The 24122-nt window shown below is 43.9% G+C and overlaps 1 protein-coding gene across 1 annotated transcript in view; it reads right to left on the bottom strand.

Annotated features, from left to right (window-relative positions):
- hacd1 (3-hydroxyacyl-CoA dehydratase 1) overlaps positions 1-24122 on the bottom strand; it is a 62127-nt gene that overhangs the window by 6414 nt on the left and 31591 nt on the right. The window contains exons 2-5 of the mRNA XM_028803360.2: positions 18468-18585; positions 5717-5735; positions 5505-5593; positions 1743-1864 (exon numbers count right to left, since the gene is read on the bottom strand). Of these exons, the coding sequence (XP_028659193.1) occupies positions 1743-1864; positions 5505-5593; positions 5717-5735; positions 18468-18585 (348 nt within the window). The remainder of the gene's footprint in view (positions 1-1742; positions 1865-5504; positions 5594-5716; positions 5736-18467; positions 18586-24122) is intronic.

The raw sequence follows: 24122 nt of genomic DNA, 5'->3' as shown, positions 1-24122 counted from the left end.
GTGATGTTCCTTTGGCCTCACATTTCATTTTTCACTTTTGTCTTAGCCTCACTTTGAATGACGTAGATGAGCCGTGCCGAGTCTCTCGCTTTGGCTTTTGTTTCAGTTTTATTAAAATATTTATTCAGTCTTTACCTCTCTGCTCTTTTTTTTCTGCTTTTCAATTCTAAACTGTGACACACGTGTGCAGAGCAGGCAGCTGAGACGCTTAAATAATTGTAATTGTACACCGGACCAGGGGGTGACCAACAGAAGGAAATCCCGCCTGGCTGTTCTGACCTCACTTCCTGTTCCGGCTCCCGTGATGTCACTTCCCGTCAATGCCATCTTAACTCAAAGTATTCGGTTCTGAACTCCGTCTGTGAAGACCGTCTTTGCTTCAGTCCATCGCTTATTTCGAGTATACGGGTGGCAGCCCCAAATCTTTATCTTTGTTACTTGTGTTTGTTCCACCAAATCTGCCAGCTGTTAGAAGGCAGGTGGAAATCTTACTAGTAAATCAGCACTGACTTAGGTGTTAATGCCTACAGTGCACCATCTGTTGGAGTGTATTTTACATTACATTGACTTGTTCGGCTGACGCTTTGCAACATTTATGGTACAACTGGTTCCATTTCATTTGCTTTTCCAATTGGTGTACACAGGCAGGTCAGGTGACTCGCTCAGGGTCTCGAGTGACCGGCAATCCAGACATCATACCAAGTCCAATAAGCTCAACGCTTTATCTTTGGAAAACATTTTGTTTTCTCATGATCTCAAGAAAATCCATCCATCCATCCATTATCCAACCCGCTATTTCCTAACTACAGGGTCATGGGGGGGGGGGGGGGGGGGGGGGGGGGGAGCCAATCCCAGCCAGCACAGGGCACAAGGTAAGAACAAACCCCGGGTAGGGTGCCAACCCACCACAGGACACACCCACACACCAAGCACACACTAGGGACAATTTAGGATCGCCAATGCACCTGACCTGCATGTCTTTGGACTGTGGGAGGAAACCCACCGAGACACGGGGAGAACATGCAAACTCCACGCAGGGAGGACCTGGGAAGCAAACCTGGGTCTCCTAACTGTGAGGCAGCAGCGCTACCCACTGCGCCACCGTGCCACCCTCTCAAGAAAATGATCCCATTTATTCAAGAAGACAATAAAAGAAACCCCTAACAATACGGCACATCCTCTCTCAGCGTCCATAATAATGAAAACATGAAGCTAAGAGCAAACAAAATTCAAGGAGAGGAAAGCAGAATTCAGAGAAATGGAGCAGTGTGCAGTGAGCCAGGACTACTCAGTACACCACCTGCCATTTTTGTACACGTTTTTTGCACACGATTTTCAGAAATTCAGTTGTCCTACTTGTGTCACGTGTTGAGCTTTCTGAAGATGCTTTACCAAAGTCAAAAAAGAAACATCTTTAGCTTTGTTTCTGCTGAGGACTTCATTCAGGGTGTTGCTTCCCCTCTCATGGCTGGGATTTTGGGATTATAAACTCTTGATATTAAATAGAAAATGTCCGCTTAGCCGCTCGCTGACCATCAGTTTATAGCACCTCTTTGGTGCTCACCATCTTGTTGTGGATGTTTATGCAATTTGAACACAAGCAGCACATGGTGTCAGCGGTGGGATGTCAACTGCTTTCTACTCACCGATTAGCCATCACACAGGTTAGTCAGTGACTGGCGGTTAGTCCACGGCACACAACACTCCGTGCAAATCAAAAACCTCAGCGCGAGTGTCTCCACCTGGCCCATTTAATGAAGTACGGCAAGTGGTTGAGCAGATTGAAGGTGTAGAAGGAATATCGAGTAATCTCTGTCACCGTCCACACAACCAGGAACAGAAGGACACTCTCTTCATTCTGGATCTTCCCCAAAATAAAAAGAAAAGAGAAAAAAGATGAAGTAAGTAAGAGAAGATTGTGCTGAAGGAAGGAGAACATGAATGATGTCCTAACGCTCTCAACGTTCAGAACAGCAATACAAAGCAAAAGGGATCGGCTCCACCGTTTCTACACTCTTTAGCCATTTGCTCTGTGGTTGTCTCTTCACCTTGTAATTAATTGGTAGTTAGGAACGGGACTTCCTGAAAGAACTATTACTACTTCTTCTTCTTCCTCACACAAAGACCCCCCAAACTCATTAATGTGGACAACTGGCAGTCATCCTGCTGCAATTTGACCCATCTTAACCAAGTAACTGTTGTCATTAGTCTATTAGTATGTGGATTGTCATTCCTATTCGTTATTACACTGTGGGACCAACAGCTTGTAGCCTCCCCTCCAGATGACTGAGTTTAGGTGTTTCATTGTTAATGAAGAACGCAGCTGTGCAGTCTCCATTGACCAATACTGGGCCACCATGAAGAGCTCAGTGACTTTAAGTGTGACATCGTCCTAGGATGCCACAAGTCAGTACGTGACATTTTGGCTCTGCTAGATCTGCCCCGGTCAATTGTGAAGTGGAAGCACTGAGGAGCAACAACAGCTCAGCCACAAAGTGGTAGACCATTCAAACTCAAAGAGTGACCCATCTTCCATGGCATCAGTCATAAGAGTTCCAAAGGGCTCCCTGGTTGCAAGAACTGCATGACAGAAGCCTCTCCAAATGGGCCTAAGATTACTACGCACAATGCCAAGTATCGGCCGGAGTGGCATAAAGCACATCACCTGCCATTGGACTCTGGAGCAGTGGAAACATGGAGTGACAACTCATACTTCACAAACTCTTTAGCAGGTGCCAGGAGAACAGCACTTTCTGGACTGCATTGTGTCCACCATAAAGAAGGGTGGAAGAAGGATCACAGCAGGGTTTGGCTCCACTGATGGTCCTGTTAATGCTGCAGCATACAAAGACCTTGTAGACAATTGTGTGCTTCAGTCTGTTGACGGCCCTTTTCCTGTTCCAGCCATGCCTGTGCTCTCGTCTGGGCCATAAAGACATGGAGGACCTCAAGTGGCCTGCACAGAGTCCTCACCTCAGCACTAATAATGGGATGCAGTAAGTGAGATGGGTCTACTCTTCCAACCTCACAAATACTCTTTTGGGCGAATGGGTACAAAACCCCTCAGACACACTCTGGCATGTTGTGGAAAGAAGAGAGGAGGCTGTGAAAGCTACATGAATGCCCACAGTTTTCAGAAAAGGGATTTCCAACAAACTCATGCAGGAGGTAAGTGTGGTGACCACAAATATTTGGCTTTATAGTAGACATTGTCACACACGTGCGCATGGGAGGCAGCTAAAGGGCCTGAAGGAGAGTAATTCCATGCCAGACCAGGGGGTGGCGGAGTGCACTAACTCATTCTCTTACTTCTCTGCAGACTAGCTACGGGAAATTCCGCCACTTCTGGTTCCGCCCCCCAATGATAAAGTCACTTTCGCCCCCCCGCCTCCAATGACACCACTTCCGGGTTCCCGGCCCCAATGATGACGTCACTTCCAGTCTCTGGCCCCATTGACACCACTTCTGGTTCCTGTCCCCAACGAAGACGTCACTTCCGGTTCCCATCCCCAATGATGATGTCACTTGCAGTTCTGGGCCCCAGTGATACCACATCTGGTTCTGGGCCCAATGATGACACCACTTCTGGGGTTCCCAGCCCCAATGATGATGTCACTTCCAGTCCTCAGCCCCAATGGCACCACTTCTGGTTCCTGTCCCCAATGACGACGTCACTTCCGGTCCTGGGCCCCAATGAAACCACGTCTGATTCTGGGCCCAATGAATACATCAATTCTGGGGTTCCCGGCCCCAATGACGATGTCACTTCCAGTCCCTGGCCCCAATGACACCACTTCTGGTTCCCGTCCCCAATGACGATGTCACTTCTGGTTCCCATCCCAAGTGACGACGTCACTTCCAGTCCCCGGCCCCAATGACACCACTTCTGGTTCCTGGCCCCAATGATGACATCACTTCCAGCCCTGGGACCCAATGGCACCACTTCTGGTTCCCATCCCCAATGACGATGTCACTTCCGGTCCCGGCCCCCAATGACACCACCTTCAGGTTCCCGGCCCCAATAATGACATCACTTCCTCCACTCTCCTTTAAAGCCACCATCTTTGTGGCCTCAAATCAGTGATAGATAGATAGATAGATAGATAGATAGATAGATAGATAGATAGATAGATAGATAGATAGATAGATGTCTTGGACTCAAACCTGTACACAACTGTACACCATTATCACTCATTTTGCAGCATACAGGCGGCTGCCCCAAACCTTTTTATGGTTCTTGTCTATTCTTGTGACAACTTTAATAATTGTAGTGACAGTTAATGGCATATCGACCACTTTGATTGAAACCTGAGCTAGATACAGTGAGGTGTTTACCTCCAAGAATGCTGCTGCCCCCCCTAGTGGTGAGTATAATGAGTGATATCGCATATAAATATTTGATATCTCTATATTTATAATGTGGCTGGGATTGGCTCCAGCAGACCTCCTTGACCCTGTAGTTAGGATAAAGTGGGTTAGATAATGGATGCGTATTTATAATGTTAAAGAGTCATAAATCTGGACAAAGCAGTTTTCTACCCCCAGAGTTTCATTGATGAGGAGATTATGGGTTCATTATTTCCCTTTCTCCTGTCTAATTGGAACTACAGGAAATGCTTAGGGGTGTTAATGTGGTGAGGTTGAGCTATCTCTTTAGTGATTGGCCCAGGATGGAACAAGCGGACTGATACTATTGGTCACTGCAGTTGGATTGTGGCTGGATGGACCAAGGGAGCCGCCTGCACCCATTGGTCCAGGATTGTGATAGCGATGGTATAAGCTGGTGACTCTCTCGCCATCTGGCCATGCAGAGAAGACCACCTCCACGATGAAGGCAGCTCTACCTGGGCAGCCATTCTGAGACAGACATGTTGCCTCTTTCAATACTCCGTTCAAATGCCATGAGGTAGCAGAGACGAAGCGAGACTGAAGTTTAGCCGGGAGGCGCCTGAACTGGTATTTTTATTTTTTTGGTCACATTCATTTTATTTTGTTCATAATCATTTCACCCATAGTGTGTAATTAATCACATGTGTCAGCCCTTCTCCTGCCTGTTCTTCACGTTGTCTAACTGCCTGTGGGAAGCGGGGTGGAAGTGTGAAAGTGCAGGACCTGACCACAGAGTTGTAGGGGGTTTGGGGCATTCTGCTAAAGTCTACATGATAAGGAGTATGGGGGGGGGGGGGGGGGGGGGGGGGGGGTAGAGGGTCACCATAGGACCCCCACAGTCTCTGATGTGACTCTTCTTTACTGAGACTCTCTTGACTTGATTGTGGTTCCTTTCCCTTTCTATTCTCTGGGCCTCGTGGTGGGACAGGGGGGAGTTACGGAGGGTTATGGCTTCTGCTTTCACTTTTTTGGTTTTGTTTCCTCTTTCATGTCCTGTTGTTATTCCGATTACAGTTCAATAAAATAACAAGTTTGAAGAAATCAGCAAGAAGGGGCCTCAAATTAAAGGCCAGCAGCCCCCAAAAACAGGCAGCGGCGGTGCAGCGGCTACTTACTTGTTTAATGCTATTAGTGACAAACCAGACCATGAAGATCCTTGAAGACACTTGGACCCCAGTGACAATCACAGAAGTGTGCACGATTCCTTGACACAAACAAAAAAAAAGAGAGAGAGAGCGAGAGAGAAGATCACAAAAGCAGAGATACGATTAACAAAGGGCAGCGCTCAACGACGGGAAACGGCAGCTCACAGGCGATGTCCACTCACCAACGGCGCAGTGAAGAATCTGAAAGACACAAAGGAGAGAGGGAGAGGTCACCAGGTTTGTCTTTTATCCTCTGGGACACTCAACTTGAACCGCAGCTGAAAAGTACAAGGCACCATAAGAGGACTAACTGGTGAGGACATGTGAGCCAATCCCCTCGGCGTGACAGCGGGGACTTTTTTGACATCAGAAGGAGCGATTTATTGACCCCTCCCATTCACTTTCTAACCTTCTTTCTGAAATTCTTTCATTTAAAGGGCCCATCAGATCCCCACACAAGTGTGTTGACAGAAGTGACACTGTGGTGACGTCAATCCGGACTTAGTGCCCTGGACTGATATACAGGAGGTCTACAGACCCTGGTCTCCTAACTAGCGAGGCAGCAGCGCTACCCCACCGTGCCACCTCTATTAAAAATCCAAAAACGGAAATCTCTCCTGCATGGGAGTCTTCAGATCCTTGGCTGTGGCCCTCCAGATTGTGGTCAGGTGCCTCCTGTTTGCTTGACTTCTCCTTGAGATGCGGGCAGAACTTGACTGTCAAGCTGGACTGTTTGGAAAGTCACACGTGGCCCTGTGTATAGAGGGTCCCACAAGTCACACCAATCCATGGAGTCCAGAGAGAGCAATCGAATTGTGGTGAGGCACAGATCAGGGCATTGGGGGGGTCAAAGCAGTCCTAAGGCCCTGTCCACACGAGCGGTCAAATCTACGGTTAGTGACCCGGGCATTTACGTTGTGATTTGTACTGGCATTTGTGCTATAGCGCAGGCGCAACAGAAATCTGTGCGGCCCGCATGACAGATTCTAGTTAGCACTAGATAGATAGATAGATAGATAGATAGATAGATAGATAGATAGATAGATAGATAGATAGATAGATAGATAGATAGATAGATATGAAAGGCACTATATAACAGATAGATAGATAGATAGATAGATAGATAGATAGATAGATAGATAGATAGAGTAGATAGATAGATAGATAGATAGATAGATAGATAGAAAAGGCACTATATAACAGATAGATAGATAGATAGATAGATAGATAGATAGATAGATAGTAGATAGATAGATAGATAGATAGATAGATAGATAGATAGATGAAAGGCACTATATGATAGATAGATAGATAGATAGATAGATAGATAGATAGATAGATAGATAGATAGATAGATAGATAGATAGATAGATAGATAGATAGATAGATAGATAGATGAAAAGGCACTATATGATAGATAGATAGATAGATAGATAGATAGATAGATAGATAGATAGATAGATAGATAGATAGATAGATAGATAGATAGATAGATGAAAGGCACTATATAATTCATAGATAGATAGATAGACAGATGAAAGGCACTATATAATTCATAGATAGATAGATAGATAGATAGATAGATAGATAGATAGATAGATAGATAGATAGATAGATAGATGAAAGGCACTATATAACTCATAGATAGATAGATAGATAGATAGATAGATAGATAGATAGATAGATAGATAGATAGATAGATAGATAGATATGAAAGGCACTATATGATAGATAGATAGATAGATAGATAGATAGATAGATAGATAGATAGATAGATAGATAGATAGATGAAAGGCACTATATAATTCATAGATAGATAGACAGATGAAAGGCACTATATAATTCATAGATAGATAGATAGATAGATAGATAGATAGATAGATAGATAGATAGATAGATAGATATGAAAGGCACTATATGATAGATAGATAGATAGATAGATAGATAGATAGATAGATAGATAGATAGATAGATAGATAGATAGATAGATAGATAGATAGATAGATAGATGAAAGGCACTATATAATTCATAGATAGATAGACAGATGAAAGGCACTATATAATTCATAGATAGATAGATAGATAGATAGATAGATAGATAGATAGATAGATAGATAGATAGATAGATAGATAGATAGATAGATAGACCACCGTGTAGAAGAGGGCGCTCGCCACAACTGTCTGATAGAACATCTGTAGCATCTTATTGCAGATGTTGAAGGATGCCAGCCTTCTAAGGAAGTATAGTTGGCTCTGTCCTCTCTCGCACAGACCATCAATATTGGCAGTCCAGTCCAATTTATCATCCAGCTGCACTCCCAGGTATTTATAGGTCTGCACCCTCTGCACACAGTCACCTCTGATGACCACGGGGTCCAGGAGGGGTCTGGTCCTCCTAAAATCCACCACCAGCTCCTTGGTTTTGCTGGTGTTCAGGTGTAAGTGGTTTGAGTCGCACCATTTAACAAAGTCCTTGATGAGGTTCCTATACTCCTCCTCCTGCCCACTCCTGATGCAGCCCACCATAGCAGTGTCGTCAGCGAACTTTTGCACGTGGCAGGACTCCGAGTTGTATTGGAAGTCCGATGTATATAGGCTGAACAGGACCAGAGAAAGTACAGTCCCCTGTGGTGTTGACCACAATGTCAGACGTGCAGTTCCCGAGATGCACATACTGAGGTCTGTCTGTAAGATAGTCCACGATCCATGCCACCAAGTATGACTCTACTCCCATCTCTGTCAGCTTGTCCCTAAGGAGCAGAGTTTGGATTGTGTTGAAGGCGCTAGAGAAGTACTAAACTTGTACAAAATGATTACTATCATTTGTGATTGAATCGTTCTGCATCTTCAGTGTTACTTATTGACTTTTCTTACTTCTGCCTTCTAACAAAAGCGTGTTTTCCCACGGCATGACGGTACTGGAAACGTCATCTACTAGTATAGCCACGAGCCTTGTCCAAAGTTAATGAGCCGCGACATCGCAACTGAAGTGCTAGGCTGCAGCAGCGGGCGGCTTTAGGGATGTGCAAACTGTGCACCTGCGCAGGGCCGCCACGCCAATATATATTGAATATAAAATAGAAAGAGAAAATAACGACACAGCTGACAGCAATGTGGCTGAAAAACATTGTGTTTCTTGTTAATTAGTACGCTGTATTTACTAATGTCGTCAGAGTTGGAGCAGTAAGCTATACGTAGTATTATAACATTCTGCTGTAATGAGAATATCATGAGCCGCCACTTGGTTTTCAAGTTACGGACACGCGTATATAGAAGTGTATCATGAGCATGAGGCGGCTATGCAGTGTCCGCAATGGACGGGCGAAGGGGCCACCGATTCTTTCTCTGCCCAGGGCCGCCACGAGCCTAGAGCCGCTACTGACTGGGCTGCTGAGACTGACCACTGGGCAGAACTGACCATCACAAGTAGTAATAGCTCGCATATTTTCACGTTTTTTTTGCTCTAGTTTCATGTAATTTTGTGCTAGTATTGTAACGAACAGTTAGTGCAGACTACAGCTGAAGATCTGAAGTGGACGCGAGAAGTTGGCGAGTTGTTTATTAACATATTTTTGTGATTTTGAGTTTGTATAATTATTGTAGGTCAGGTGGGCTTTTTGCATATCGGCTTATTTTACAATATAAACTTAGTAAAGTAAAAATTGATTTTTGGAGGATTTGTTTTCCAACTTGAATTACTGAGCAATGAATTCAGTGAGCGTTTTGTGATTTCAGTTCACACTAACAGGACTTTGCTCTTTACGTCACCATACTCTTACAACGTTGAGAATGCGCCTGAGAATATCCAAATGGAGTTGATTGAACTGCAGTCAGATTCTGTTCTGAAGGCACAATACAATGAAGTTGGTGTGCCAGGCTTGTATGCTTACCTGCCACCCTCGTATGTGCAGATCCGTAAGTTGGCATCGAGAGTACTGTCAATGTTCGGAAGCTCTTACCTTTTTGAGTAATTGTTTTCGTTAATGAAAGCTACTAAAACCCCACATCGCTCAAGACTTACCGTCCAGCACCTTTCATCCCTCATAAAAGTGGCAGCTGCACAAGATTTCAAGCCTGATCTCGATGAGCTGGTTACTAACAAGAGATGCCAAGTGTCGGGACAAAAGAAATAAATCTCACACTGTAAGACTTCTATATAAGCAATGAATATAATATAATGAATATAATAAGGACCTAGCTAAGAGGCTAAGACTCTAATTGTACACTGTTGTACGGAGATTGTATGGAAATAAATTGCTTTTCTGTAAACTTTTTAGTATTGGAAAGAAAGCTACAGTAACTTTGTATAATAGTATTCGTTACAGTGCGGCCCGCTGACACACGTATGGCAGTCGAAGAGGCCCACCAATGGTAGTGAGTTTTACAAGCCTGATATAGCGGGTCCTGTGAGGTCAGACTGTACTCGCGTGTGCACTCACCCACCCACCGGCGTTAATAATCCATCTCTATATATTTATAAAGTCCAACTCACGAGAGAACTACTTCACGGATTCAGATCGGGTTTACTTCTAGAATTTGCTGGAACATTCCGGTTGGATTTTGCGACTTCTCTCATTGTGCTAAGAATCCGAGTTCACTTGCGGTAACGAATACAAGACACACACAGCAGGCCGAGGGGAGGGTGGCGGGACCTCAGGAGTAGGGAGCGGGGCGGGGCCAGACCTTCCTCACTCACGCGCCAGCCTCGGGGGCGTGTACCTTACATCCACTTAGCTAGCGAACGAGAGAATTACTTCACAGATTTTTTCTAGAATTTGCTTGAACATTACAGTTGATTTTGCAGCTTCTTCTCATAGAGCTATGTATCAGAGTTCGCTTACGGTTTCCAATTTATTCGTGCGAATCCGAGAGAGAGGCTGCAGGCTGAGGGGAGGGGTAAGTGGGCGGGGCTCTCCTCACTCATGAGCCAGCTGCTGTTCGAGTCGCCACGTGTTGGAGCGCACCTCACCTCCACTTAGCAAACGCTACCTGTTTGTTTATTCATTTTTAAAGTTTGTCCTGTCTCACTAATACTCGGGTAGAGCCGCCGGGGGACGACTAGTAGTAGATAAAGTCACGTCATTAGCACAAACCTGTAAACTGTGTCCATTATTATCATTATCAGGGGCTCATACCATTCTGATGGAGGGGGTCCCCCCATTACCGTCACCTTGTTCCTACACATAAGCTAACTTCCCTCCATTATGTCTAACATCTTAAACAACAACAAAACATAAAATCCACAAACGAGTCAAGAAAAAGTACTTCCATCCCCATGCGGCAACTGTGTTCCCCCTTTTTCCCGTTTTGTTATTCTCAAAAGTTAGCAGCATAAAGGGAGTGCGCAGCCGCGTGCGAGCGCAGAATGAAAACTGACGTTCAAGCAACCACCAAAGCAGCTAATCTGCTAAAGAACAGGACTTCTGACAAGCCGGTAAGTGAAGGCACCACATAAAATCTCAAAAAAAAAGTCGGATTGTTACTGGAATGATGCGCTAACATGTCGTTAATGACGTTCAGCACCACACCGGCCGACTCTAGACTGATATATTTGGTCAAATGTTGGCTGCTATTTGTGGCTGACAAAGGACCCGATAGATAGATAGATAGATAGATAGATAGATAGATAGATAGATAGATAGATAGATAGATAGATAGATAGATAGATAGATAGATAGATAGATAGATAGATAGATAGATAGATAGATAGATAGATAGATAGATATGAAAGGCATTATAAGATAGATAGATAGATACATAGAAGTGAAAGGCACTCTATAATTCATAGATAGATAGATAGATAGATAGATAGATAGATAGATAGATAGATAGATAGATAGATAGATAGATAGATAGATAGATAGATAGATAGATAGATAGATAGATAGATAGATAGATAGATAGATAGATAGATAGATAGATAGATAGATAGATAGATGGTGGTTCTACTGCCGTCACAAAGGAGCACATAACGTCCACTCCCCACTCCCTCAAATACCTCAAATGAGAATTTGTTGAGGACGACCATAATGTCACGAGGGTGGCTCTCGTCTGGAGCCGACCTCTGACCTAAACTAACTCGGACATGCACTGTAGTTGGCTTCACTCCTTGTCGTTGAAGTGTGTGTCACATCACCAGGCCGAGATCCAAAGAGCTCCCTGAGGCCTTCACAAAGAAGCTTCTGGCTGCCTATGAGTCCAGGCAGGGATTTAATAAAAAGGAACCAAGCATTCCACCCACTGCCCTGAAGACCATCTGCAAGTGGAGAAGATGTCAACCCACTGCCAGCTTGTGCAGGCCAGGCCAACTCAGCAAGTTCAGAATGCAAAAATCCTGCAAGGAGCCCCCCGGAATGTCATCATAGGACCACCAGGTAGTTCTTGTCACTGTCGATGTCAAAGCACAGGAGTCCACCATTAGAAATGAGATTTACATGGGGGGGGGGTGCCAGGGGGATACCAGTAAGAGCGTCAGGGTAAGACTAAGGTTTGCCCATCAACACCCAGGCCAGTGTCCTCGTGTACAAATCCTGACTTGGATTCCAAAGTAAATTTTTGCTTAGAAAGGAGAAACGGCGCACGCAGAAAAACAAACAAAAAATGTTTTGCCTGCCACGCGCCTCGCCGAGTTCCTCTAAATCTCACATCAACTTACAGCGATGCGTTTTTAGCCACACCCCTTCACCTCCCACCGGTAACCATGTAAGGCATTAAAAATGCCTTTTTTGAATATTCATGATCTAATCACCATATCAAGCCGGCCCTTTTCTTGAGTGATGTCTTTACTACAACACCATAGAAGGACCAAGGAAAACACAACTGTAGTGAATGAGAACTTGAGGTGTCGGTGACTGAAGGGGGGAACCACAAAGACACCGTGGGAGTCACAAAGAACCGCAAAAAGTGACAACAGCTGAGCGGAGAGAGCCATAGCAACGCATCATCACACAGCGCCAGAGACCACCATCGGTACGAAATGTGAAATGACGCCAACTGCATGCACAGAACTGCGTGGTATTAAGAGCATTTGTATTGAGTTGGTACCAAAATAAAAGCATTTAGTCAAATAAAGCTCAATGCTGCCACACATGCATGAAATCTCTTAACATTGGACATACAACAGCCAGACATCATGGATTTGCCATTGTGTTGATGTCCTGGGGGGGGGGCAGGGTCTGGCTCATCCCTGCACTCACCCTGGCCCATTTTAGGTGGCAGAGGCCCTCCATGCTTCTGTATTATGTCATGCAGTGCCACACAAGCCGTCACTAGGTAGGACTGTAGAGCCGTGTGTCACCCGATGAGTCCACATGCTGCCATCTACCATTTAATGAGCCAATGGCCATGGAGTGCCATTCATTTGATCTCTTGTCTTGTCTTAGTGGGCGAGTGTGTGATTACATCTCTCAGCTGGCATGGAAACACCTCGGACTTGGAGGAGGTGACAGGGAAGGAAATGGGACATCTGGGCATCACTGCTTAGACTGCTGCCCCCCAAACCAGAACAGATAAGTGAAACAGAATGGATGGATAGATGGATGGATGGATGGATGGATGGATGGATGGATGGATGGATGGATGGATGGATGGATGGAGAGGAGCCCATTCAGTCCATCAGGCTTGACTGTTAGATGCTAGCCAAACTGTCCCAATATCTCATCCAGAAACTTCTCACCTGAACGTATTGGCATGTGGAGTGCCATTTTATGCTAACCATATGATATGATGATATTTTTGATATCTGATTCTTTTACTGGTGGTCCTAGCCCTCCAAGGGCCTCTCCCAGTAGGTTCAACATGATACATTTCAGACTATTTCAAGGTCAGTGATTACGTATGTGATGTTCTTTGTGATTTCTGATCCTTTTCTCGCCCTCTTTGGTCCGCTATCAGAAGGTGAAGAAGGACACATTTCTATTACAACTGAGAATATTTAGAATGTAAATATTTCAATTGAAGCACACATTTGAATATCTCATTTATTCCAAGCACCTACCTACTCTTAATAATAATAATTCTTTGCATCTCACTACTCCAAGCGCTCAGCAATTGCAGGTTAAGGGCCTTCCTTGCTCAAGGGCCCAACAGAGCAGAGTCCATATTGGCACTTACGTGATTCAATCTGGAAACCTCCTGATTGCCAGTGCAATTTATTTATTTCTTGTTTATTACGGACTTTTACCTCATCAAGTAAATCCTTCCATTTAATAGGAGCACTTACGCTATTTCAGAGTTTTTCAAAATTTAAGAATAATATAAAGGAGAGTAGAGGCAGGAGGGAAGAAAAAGGCAACACAAATAAATAACCAATATGAAATCCAAAAACATTACCCCAGAAATCGATAACCAGATAACGTAAAACTGACAGCCTCTTAAAGAGCAGGAGAGCAGCTCGGTGCCACAGCGGCCGCTGAATGGGCTGCTCAACCTTAAATAGCACCGGGGGCGGAGCCTCAGCTGCTGTGTCAGCTGGCCCCGCCCCCTTTGGGCTCCAAATTTAAAAGACAAGACACCACAAAACTGGCCTCACCCATTAACATCAAACCAGTAAACTAAACATTTAGAAGGATGACAACACCCTTAAGCCTGGGATGAAATCCCAGCTGTATAACCACAGGTTACTATGGTTGGGCACCACAGGAGAGAGCGTGAAGACAAAGTAAAAGGACTTCTGATGGCCCCACTGGGTCCAGCTACACAATCCCGCCTTACACGCCTGCCCATCCTCTCTCTCTGCCAGTAGTATTCACTTGTTTCTATGTCTTCCTCTACAACTCCAAGCTCTGACAATGACAAATCCCCTTCAGGGTAGACAATGGCCACGTAAAGCCCTCCAGCCATCTACTGTGAGTGCCCTTTGCTGGCTCCCGGTGTCCCTGCTTCCCTGAGGATCATGGGCGATTTGAATGGACAGGCACCCTCAGGCTTTCCAGTGCAGCCTGCCCGCCATAATGTGGCTAAGGGTTCAACTCCTCGGCAGCCAGCCAATGCTCTGAAGGATCTCCATAAACTCCCAGGACACCACTAAAATACTTGAAGCATAGTGGAACATTCTGAGTCTGTCATTGTCATGTCTCTGTCCTGCCAGCTGATGACACAGAGGAGTTTTCATGCCATTCATAGCTTCACTCAAAGATCTGAATCAACCTTAAAACCTCAGACCTGCTGCAATGGTCAAGTGGGTGCTATTCAGTTGTTCTCTCACACATTGATAAAACTTCAGAAAATGAAGGACTGGATATTTAAATTAAGAGGGTCAAAGTGGGGTGGCACAGTGGGTAGCACTGCTGTCTCACAGTTAGGAGACCTGGGTTCGCTTCCTGGGTCCTCCCTGCATGGAGTTTGCATGTTCTCCCCGTGTCTGCGTGGGTTTCCTCTCACAGTCCAAAGACATGCAGGTTAGGTGGATTGGCGATTCTAAATTGGCCCTAGTGTGTGCTTGGTGTGTGTGTGCCTGTGTGCGCCCTGCCCAGGGTTTGTTTCCTGCCTTGTGCCCTGTGTTGGCTGGGATCGGATCCAGCAGACCCCCGTGACCCTGTAATTAGGATATAGCAGATGGATGGATGGATGGATGGGTCAAAGTGTGCAGAATGTATGTTAGTAGACAACAGAGTCCATCAACATGGCAGAGAAGTAGTGAGGAACGATGCCTCCCAGCAGATCTTAACTGCAATCTGACACCTTCCTGGGATGGCTTCTGGGTGATTAATAGCAGTGTATCTCAACCACTGGGTGTATTGCAGGATACTGACTGGGGGTCACGAGATCATAATGGTAGTGGGTCACAAAGTGGTTCGCTAGGAGGTCTCCCTGACAATTGGGCAAGACGCTCTGATGATTGTATCTGAGTCATCCCTACCCACCAGAGATTCACGAAATCATCTAATAATGGAAACACGACACTGAAACGGTTATGGAGCGGCGAGTGTGGTTATTTGTTAGCACTGCAGTTACAAGTAAAGACCAGCAGATGGCGGTGACAAATGAAGAAAAGAAAGAAATGGAGACAATGCAACACAACTGAAGATAGATAGATAGATAGATAGATAGATAGATAGATAGATAGATAGATAGATAGATAGATAGATAGATAGATAGATAGATAGATAGATAGATGAAAGGCACTATATAATTCATAGATAGATAGATAGATAGATAGATAGATAGATAGATAGATAGATAGATAGATAGATAGATAGATAGATAGATAGATAGATAGATAGATAGATAGATAGACAGATGAGGTGGCTCGGGCATCTGATCAGGATGCCTCCTGGACGCCTCCCTGGTGAGGTGTTCCGGGAACGTCCAACTGGGAGGAGGCCCCGGGGAAGACCCAGGACACGCTGGAGGGACTATGTCTCTCGACTGGCCTGGGAACGCCTTGGGATTCTCCCGGAAGAGCTAGAAGAAGTGGCCGGGGAGAGGGAAGTCTGGGCATCTCTGCTCAAGCTGCTGCCCCCGCGACCCGACCTCGGATAAGCGGGAGACAATGGATGGATGGATGGATAGATGAAAGGCACTATATAATTCATAGATAGATAGATAGATAGATAGATAGATAGATAGATAGATAGATAGATAGATAGATAGATAGATAGATAGATAGATAGATAGATAGATAGATAGATAGATAGATAGATAGATAGATAGATAGATAGATAGATAGATAGATAGAGTGAAAGGCTTTAAACGCTATATCTATTTTATACTTTTCAGATGCACTCTATCTACTTGAGGTTTTTGCAAATTTATTAAAAATAAAAAAACTGAGATCTCCCATGTCCATAAGTATTCACAGCCTTTGCCGTGAAGCTCCAAATTGAGCTCAGGTGCCTCCTGTTTCTCCTGATCATCCTTGAGATGTTTCTGCAGCTTCATTGGAGTCCACCTGTGGTCAATTCAGTTGACTGGACCTGATTTGGAAAGGCACACACCTGTCTATAGAAGGTCCCACAGTTGACAGTTCATGTCAGAGCACAAACCAAGCATGAAGTCAAAGGAATTGTCTGTAGACCTCCGAGACAGGATTGTCTCGAGGCACAAATATGGGGAAGGTTACAGAAACATTTCTGCTGCTTTGAAGGTCCCAATGAGCACAGTGGCCTTCATATTCCGAAAGTGGAAGAAGTTCGAAACCACCAGGACTCTTCCTAGAGCTGGCCGGCCATCTAAACTGAGCAATCAGGGGAGAAGGGCCTTAGTCAGGGAGGTGACCAAGAACCCGATGGTCACTCTGTCAGTGCTCCAGAGGTCCTCTGTAGAGAGAGGAGAACCTTCCAGAAGGACAACCATCTCTGCAGCAATCCATCAATCAGGCTTGCATGGTAGAGTTGCCAGACGGAAGTCACTCCTTAGTAAAAGGCACATGGCAGCCCACCTGGAGTTTGACAAAAGGCACCTGAAGGACTCTCAGACCATGAGAAAGAAAATTCTCTGGTCTTATGAGACAAAGATTGAACTCTTTGGTGTGAATGCCAGGAGTCACGTTTGGAGGAAACCTGGCACCGCTCCTCACCAGACCAATACCATCCCTACAGTGAAGCATGGTGTTGGCAGCATCATGCTGTGGGGACTGGGAGACTAGTCAGGATAAAGAGAAAGATGACTGCAGCAATGTACAGAGACATCCTGGATGAAAACCTGCTCCAGAGCGCTCTTGACCTCAGACTGGGGCGACGGTTCATCTTTCAGCAGGACAACGACCCTAAGCACACAGCCAAGATATCAAAGGAGTGGCTTCAGGACAACTCTGTGAATGTCCTTGAGTGGCCCAGCCAGAGCCCAGACTTGAATCCGATTGAACATCTCTGGAGAGATCTTAAAATGGCTGTGCACCGACGCTTCCCATCCAACCTGATGGAGCTTGAGAGGTGCTGCAAAGAGGAATGGGCCAAACTGGCCAAGGATAGGTGTGCCAAGCTTGTGGCATCATATTCAACAAGACTTGAGGCTGGAATTGCTGCCAAAGGGGCATCGACAAAGTATTGAGCAAAGGCTGTGAATACTTATGGACATGGGATTTCTCAGTTTGTTTATTTTTAATAAATTTGCAAAAACCTCAAGTAAACTTTTTTCATGTTGTCATTATGGGGTGTTGTGTGCAGAATTCTGAGGAAAAAAATGAATTTAATCCATTTGGGAATAAGGCTGTAACATAACAAAATGTGGAAAAAGTGATGCGCTGGGAATACTTTCTGGATGCACTGCAGATAGATGAAAGGCACTATATGATAGATAGATTTTAATTTTAGTATAGTTGGCAGGATCATCAGATTACATAGCCTGCTCAGCACACATTAGCTATGAGGTGGTAAAGGGGTGAGATAGAAGAGAGATGATTAGGGGGCCCAGAAAGACCAGGCCGTGGTGGGCAGTAATGCCAGGACACAGTCAAACACCCTCTTTTCTTTTTCAAAGGATCTTTTCTGACCATGGAGAGTCAGAACCTCACCTTTATGTCTCATTTTTAGAGCCCATTGTCCCTGTCCTGTGGCATTGGGATTCACATTCAGAGCATAGGGTAAGCGCCCCCTGCTGGCACCACCAACACCTCTGCTAAGGTTTTCCTGGATGGTCTCCCATCCAGATTGTGACCAGGCCTGGACACACTTAGCCTCAGGTGGATGACCTGTTCTGGAGTGCAGCTTCCACACCCATTTCAGCAGTGAAGTTGTTCTTTTAGATTCGATCCCCAAACAGCTTCTCAGCAAAATGTCTTCTTCAATCCAGCTTTACTTAAATGCAGCACAATGGAAGCCCCTTTTCACAGCCCACCCTGTCCTATGTCATACAGTACAACTGCTTCCTTGTATTTGTCACAGTTGGGAGGCCAGCCAGTTAAATGGAGGTGACAACTGAGCCCGTAGCCTTGCAGTAGCTGAGTGTCCAGCCCTTCAGTCCCACTGCCCACCACTTCGGAGGACCACTCACCTCAAGTACAGCAAACGTCTGGAAGAATTTCAGTGTCTTCGATATGCTTTTGTACAATCCCTTATGTGTCCCTTTTTCGAAATAAAAGCGAATCATTGCCACAGCCAGGACCATCCATCTGTAAGTGAAGACAAAGAGGTGCGTTTAGACAAAGGGGGGCCACATGGCAACCTGCAGTGGATAACTTACTCAGCCTTTCATACTGTATATAGAGCGCCTTGCACAGGGAGAGATATCGCTAAGGACCCCTTTACAGACAAGCATCAGCCAAAGGGGGTTACTTGTACAACCTGGGACCACTTTGGGGTCCACACTCAGGGCTCAGCAAACATGATTTGCTATAGCGCCTCACAACAGCACGCCAGGGCAGCGAGGCAGTCTGAGCACTTGTGGGGGGGTTCGGCATTGTCTCCCCAGACCCCCCCCCCCCTTCTTCTCTTACTGTTCGCGACAAGCAGCGCTGCTCTTTAACTGCTGTGCACCCCACGGGTGGGCACTACAGTCGATGGAAATTACCTTATGTCGCCTGTCGGCTTCGCTCTGCCACTTGAATGGAACACAAAAGAAAAGGGCGTGAAAGGCCAGTCAGTGTCCGACCCGTTATATCCCATCTGCAGGAGCCAACACAGGGCACAAAGCAGGAACAAATCCCGAGCAGGGCGCCAACCCGCCGCAGGACACACACTAGGGACAATTTAGGATCGTCAATGCACCTAACCTGCATGTCTTTGGACTGTGGGAGGAAACCCACGTAGACACGGGGAGAACATGCAAACTCCACACAGGGAGGACCTGGGAAGTGAACCCAGACGGGTCTCCTTACTGCGAGGCAGCAGCGCCACCACTGCGCCACCCGCTTCTGGTACATCGGTCACTTACTAACGATGACGAAATCCAATCGCTGTATCCACAATTGTATGGTGAGCTTGTAATAAATCAATGCGCTCTCATAGTGGGCGCAGCACCAAATATTGTCAGTTAAACCAAAGACTGAATCAAAATGACATTACAGCGCTTTAATCAGGCAAACTCGTCGATATACAGAACATCTTTAATTAATCAATGGGCTGTCTGTGGTATACTGAGACGGCACGAAATCAATACACGCAGAATATTTATGGTATAAATCAACTATGGAGAGCCTGTGCCTTGTAAATCAATGAGATGACGTCAGTCCAATCAGCATACAGGACACGGTGCCGTTTTAAAATCAGTGATCACTCCTGACGCTCCTTCGATCACTCGCTCGCTCGCACATACGACACCCGAGAGCCTCTGATTGGTACACACAGCACGTGTCGGGCATTGAAGGGATATTCTTGGAAATGTTTGAGTATACGGAGTGCGTTTATGAAATCAATCTTTCAATCACATACAGTATATACAGGGCAGTTATGAAAGGAAGGAAGGAAGGAATTGATGCCGTGTCTTTATTACACAGACATTTTATGAAACGAATACATCGAATAGAACACCTTCATTAAACCAAAGATTGAATTCATGTTACAAACAACACTTTACCCAAAAGAAGCAGCTTTATGAAATGTGCTGATGAAAGCAATTATTACATAGAGAGTATTTATTACATTCATTGAATGAATGATGTATTATATACAGTGCAGCTATCCACTCAAAAAAATGAATCATGGTGTAGTTTATTATTAAGTGTTTTCATCTTTTTGATTTTATTTAAATATTAAGATTTTCAAAATGTATTTATTCAAAATCAGCATAAATGTTTTAATTGTAAATATAATTAAATTTAATCAGTTAAAATGCACGTAAACATTTTAAATATGTCTACCAGTGAAACAAGCAGGATTCAATTAGTTAAAATGTATGAGATTGGTTTACATATACATTTCGGGAAACGGGATCATTTCAAAGCGGAACTGACTTAAGAGTTCTTGCCGCCGTCCAAACTTGCAGCTTTCTACTGTATTGTGACAGGTAAGTTACATCTGCACTTATCGTATTTAATCTGTATATACGTGTTGTTTTTGTACAACCAATATTGTAAAATGGTTCATCCATCCATCCTGCTATATCCTAACTAGATTTCGTGATGAATGAATCAGTGGTATTTGGCTTTTATATATCCATCCATCCATTTTCCAACCTGCTGAATCCAAACACAGGGTCACGGGGGTCTACTGGGGCCAATCCCAGGCAACACAGGGCACAAGGCAGGAAAAACCCCGGGCAGGGCACGCACACACACAGCACAATTTAGGATCGCCAATGCACCTAACCTGCATGTCTGCGAGGAAACCCACGCAGACACGGGGAGAACATGCAAATTCCACGCTGGGAAGTGAACCCAGGTCTCCTAACTGCGAGGCAGCAGCGCTACTCACTGCGCCACCTTGCTATAGTCAACTTGCACACGGTTCTAATAAATCTCAGCCAACTATGTCAAGTCAGCTTTTTCATTAGCCAATTAAATTAATTAAAAGAGGGCGATGAACTTTTTCATCGGTGATGTCATTAGGCATCTTATTAATTCGCGCACACTCAAAGCAGATATTATTTTTGTCGGAACAAAGAATACAACGCAGATGCCAAATGGAGAACTGTTGATGGGGTCGGGGAGCGCGTAAAATGATGCCTCCTGCACCTCATCCTCGATTAAGTGAATGGGTTAACCAGATCAGTAGATCCCAAACTTTACGAACGCGCTGCCCACCTAATAAAAAGTGTTGTTGCAACCTGTCCGTGTGCGACTGCAAGTGAAGCGGGCGGGCGGGCGGGCGGGCTGTAACCTCGCGCACGAATGTCAGAATCGAGCCGCTGCTCACAGGTTGGAAGCCACTGAAATAGACAAATTAGCGTTGATATTATAGAGTTAATATTCTGTAATATAATATTGAAGTGATCTCAAACTATTGTCTGCAAGCAGGTGTGAAACGGTTACGGTAATCCATAGCAACATTCCTGATGGTTAGCATTGTCGTTTCAAATTTTAATTATCGTTAAAACCATTGTTGATTACTGCGCTTTGAAAATCTCAGGTTAAATATTGCCCAGCATCAATAAAAGTATAAGTCTCACAGACGTAGAGGGCAGGCAACGTGTGTTCCTTTGTGTTAGTAAAAATATGGCAGAAAGCAGTAGGAGGATTACATTTGAAGTCTGTTTACTTAAGGTATTGAACAATTTAATTTTTTAATGTTTATGCAAACAAATTGCAAGTGCTGCAAGTTTTATTTATAGTTTTCGATATAAAACGTACGGATTTTTTTTCAGTGTGTATACTTTTCGAACATTTTCATCACAGTAAAAAACAATATATCTTCTTCTGTAATACGGTATACCGTGGCTGTTCGTTTGTCTGTCCAGGATTTTAAATCAACTGTAGCTTGTAAACCGTTTCAACTACTGACTTGAAATTTGGTACACATATACTACGTGACGTCTACTATCCGCTTTCGGGTGATGATTTTATTACTCTTTTTATTTTTATTTTATTTTATTGTAGAATCAGCTCCCGGCAGTGCGCTGCAGGACGGCCGTGCGGCGCATGCGTACAGGCGCCGTTCTCATTACCTACCACCTTCGCTAATCATTCTTGAGGCAGATTGAAGATTTAAGTGCCAGATTAAGTGAAGGATTAAAGAAAATGTACTAAGTAATTACAACACAAAAACTAACTTAATCAGTTTTAAAGTGAAAAGATGCCGACGAAAGAAGAGAAGCAGCAGGCCGCTAGGGTGGAGAAAAGAAGAGCTGCTCGGGAAGGAACGAGCGCATCAACCTCTGAGCAAACGAACGGTAAACGAACAGAGAAAGAAAGAGGAGGAAGACTAGGATGATCAAGTCAAGTGTGCAGTGCGCCTTTACTGGTATGAAAATATCTCTCTAGCAAGTACAGAAAGATATGGAAGAAGGTGATCAGCTGTAGCAACCCCTAACGGGAGCAGCCGAAAGAAGAAGAAGATTATAATAAAGAAATCCTGGGACGAGACGAACTTTTCAGAGCGATACTTTCACGTCCCGTTAGACGAGACTTTGTGCCAAGAGATTTAATCACAAAGACAAAGAGAAGATGACAAAGTAGAACGTCCTAAAGAATTCAAAGACGATGGCGTGATACACGTGCGGGTTAGAGGTAATGAAAGAACGAAAATTGAAAAGTCTCAAAAAATGGATAGTGAAGATCGCATTAGCGCAAACAAACGGAAATTATTACTCGGTGAAATAACGGAACAGCGAAGAGAGATCAAATATATTGTTCGGATTTAAACTTTAAGTCGGAGCGGAGACTTGCAGATCACCTAATTCGTGTTGCCATCAGGGAAAAGTTGAATTTATACACAATGAAGAGGCCTATCCGCGAGAAATAAAAGATTTGTGGTTTGGTGAAAGTGAAATCCACATACGCGAGCGGCAGGGACATGAAGCGGCAGGCATGTAGCGCAGGCCGGGGAGTTGGCGAGGGAAGCGAGCAGGGGGCGAAGCCCCCTAGTTATATTTAATTAAAAAATTTAAAAAAATAAGTTAAATTAAAAAAATGATTTAATTCAAATATGTAGGGTCTTCATTATATAACACTGTTATTAAGCAAACTTATCTGAAAGGACACTTTTATTAAAGCGATGACTGAATCCTTACATAGGTTCATTAATCATTATATCCAATAGCTTGTACTAAACCAGCCACTAAATAGTATATAAAATATTTGTTAAATCAATGACCTACAGTAACACTTCTATACAGCGTCTTTATAGGATCAATCGATATCACGTATATGGAATGCTTATTAATGAAGTTAGAAGTGGATTATTACATAGCGAGCCTTTGTTCCAATCAATTGTTGAATGCAGATTATAATAAAGACTGAGCAGATACAGTGTGTTGATTAAATCAATCCTTATTATACACAAAGTGTTTATTAACTGAATGGATTCATTATTAAACACACTATCCTAATTACATACACTAAAAAAAAAATGTGATGATTCACACTTAATATTTTTAATCTGAACCAATACAATTCTTTTTAGCTTATTGATCCCACAATTATTAAGTTGAGGCAAATCATTTAGAGTGATTGGGTGTAATTCACTTGTTTTGTTACTGAAGTAAATCTATTTTTTAAGTTGTTCTTCTTTTTTGGCAGTTGGAAAGCCATCAAACTGGAAAGTTCGACCGAAAGAAAATACAAACAGCCCCTCAAACACAGCACATGAACAACCTCAAATATGAAGTTAACTGAAATAGGATTTTTACGTTTATTCCCTCCACCATAACTTAATTTGGTACAAACACATTTTTTTACTTTGATAGATAGATAGATAGATAGATAGATAGATAGATAGATAGATAGATAGATAGATAGATAGATAGATAGATAGATACTTGATTGAGATCTGAAACCAAATATTTCAAGCTGCAACACTAAATGACTAATCTTAAGTTGCTTGAAAGAGAAAATTTACGTTGAATGAACAACATCAATGTTATAATTGTTATCAGTGTACAACTGTATTAAGTGAATGCTTCTAATATAACATCTTTATTAAATCAATGCTTGAATTACTAATATATACAGCACTTTATTGAAGTTGTTCAGTTATATGAAATGTGATGAGAAAATCAATTATTATATACGGAGCATCAGTGAAATTAAGGAATGATTTATTATATAATATGTAG

The sequence above is a fragment of the Erpetoichthys calabaricus genome, chromosome 6, assembly GCF_900747795.2.
Source record: "Erpetoichthys calabaricus chromosome 6, fErpCal1.3, whole genome shotgun sequence".
NCBI classification, from domain to species: Eukaryota; Metazoa; Chordata; class Cladistia; order Polypteriformes; family Polypteridae; genus Erpetoichthys; species Erpetoichthys calabaricus.
This window is presented reverse-complemented; position numbering and strand designations above follow the sequence as displayed.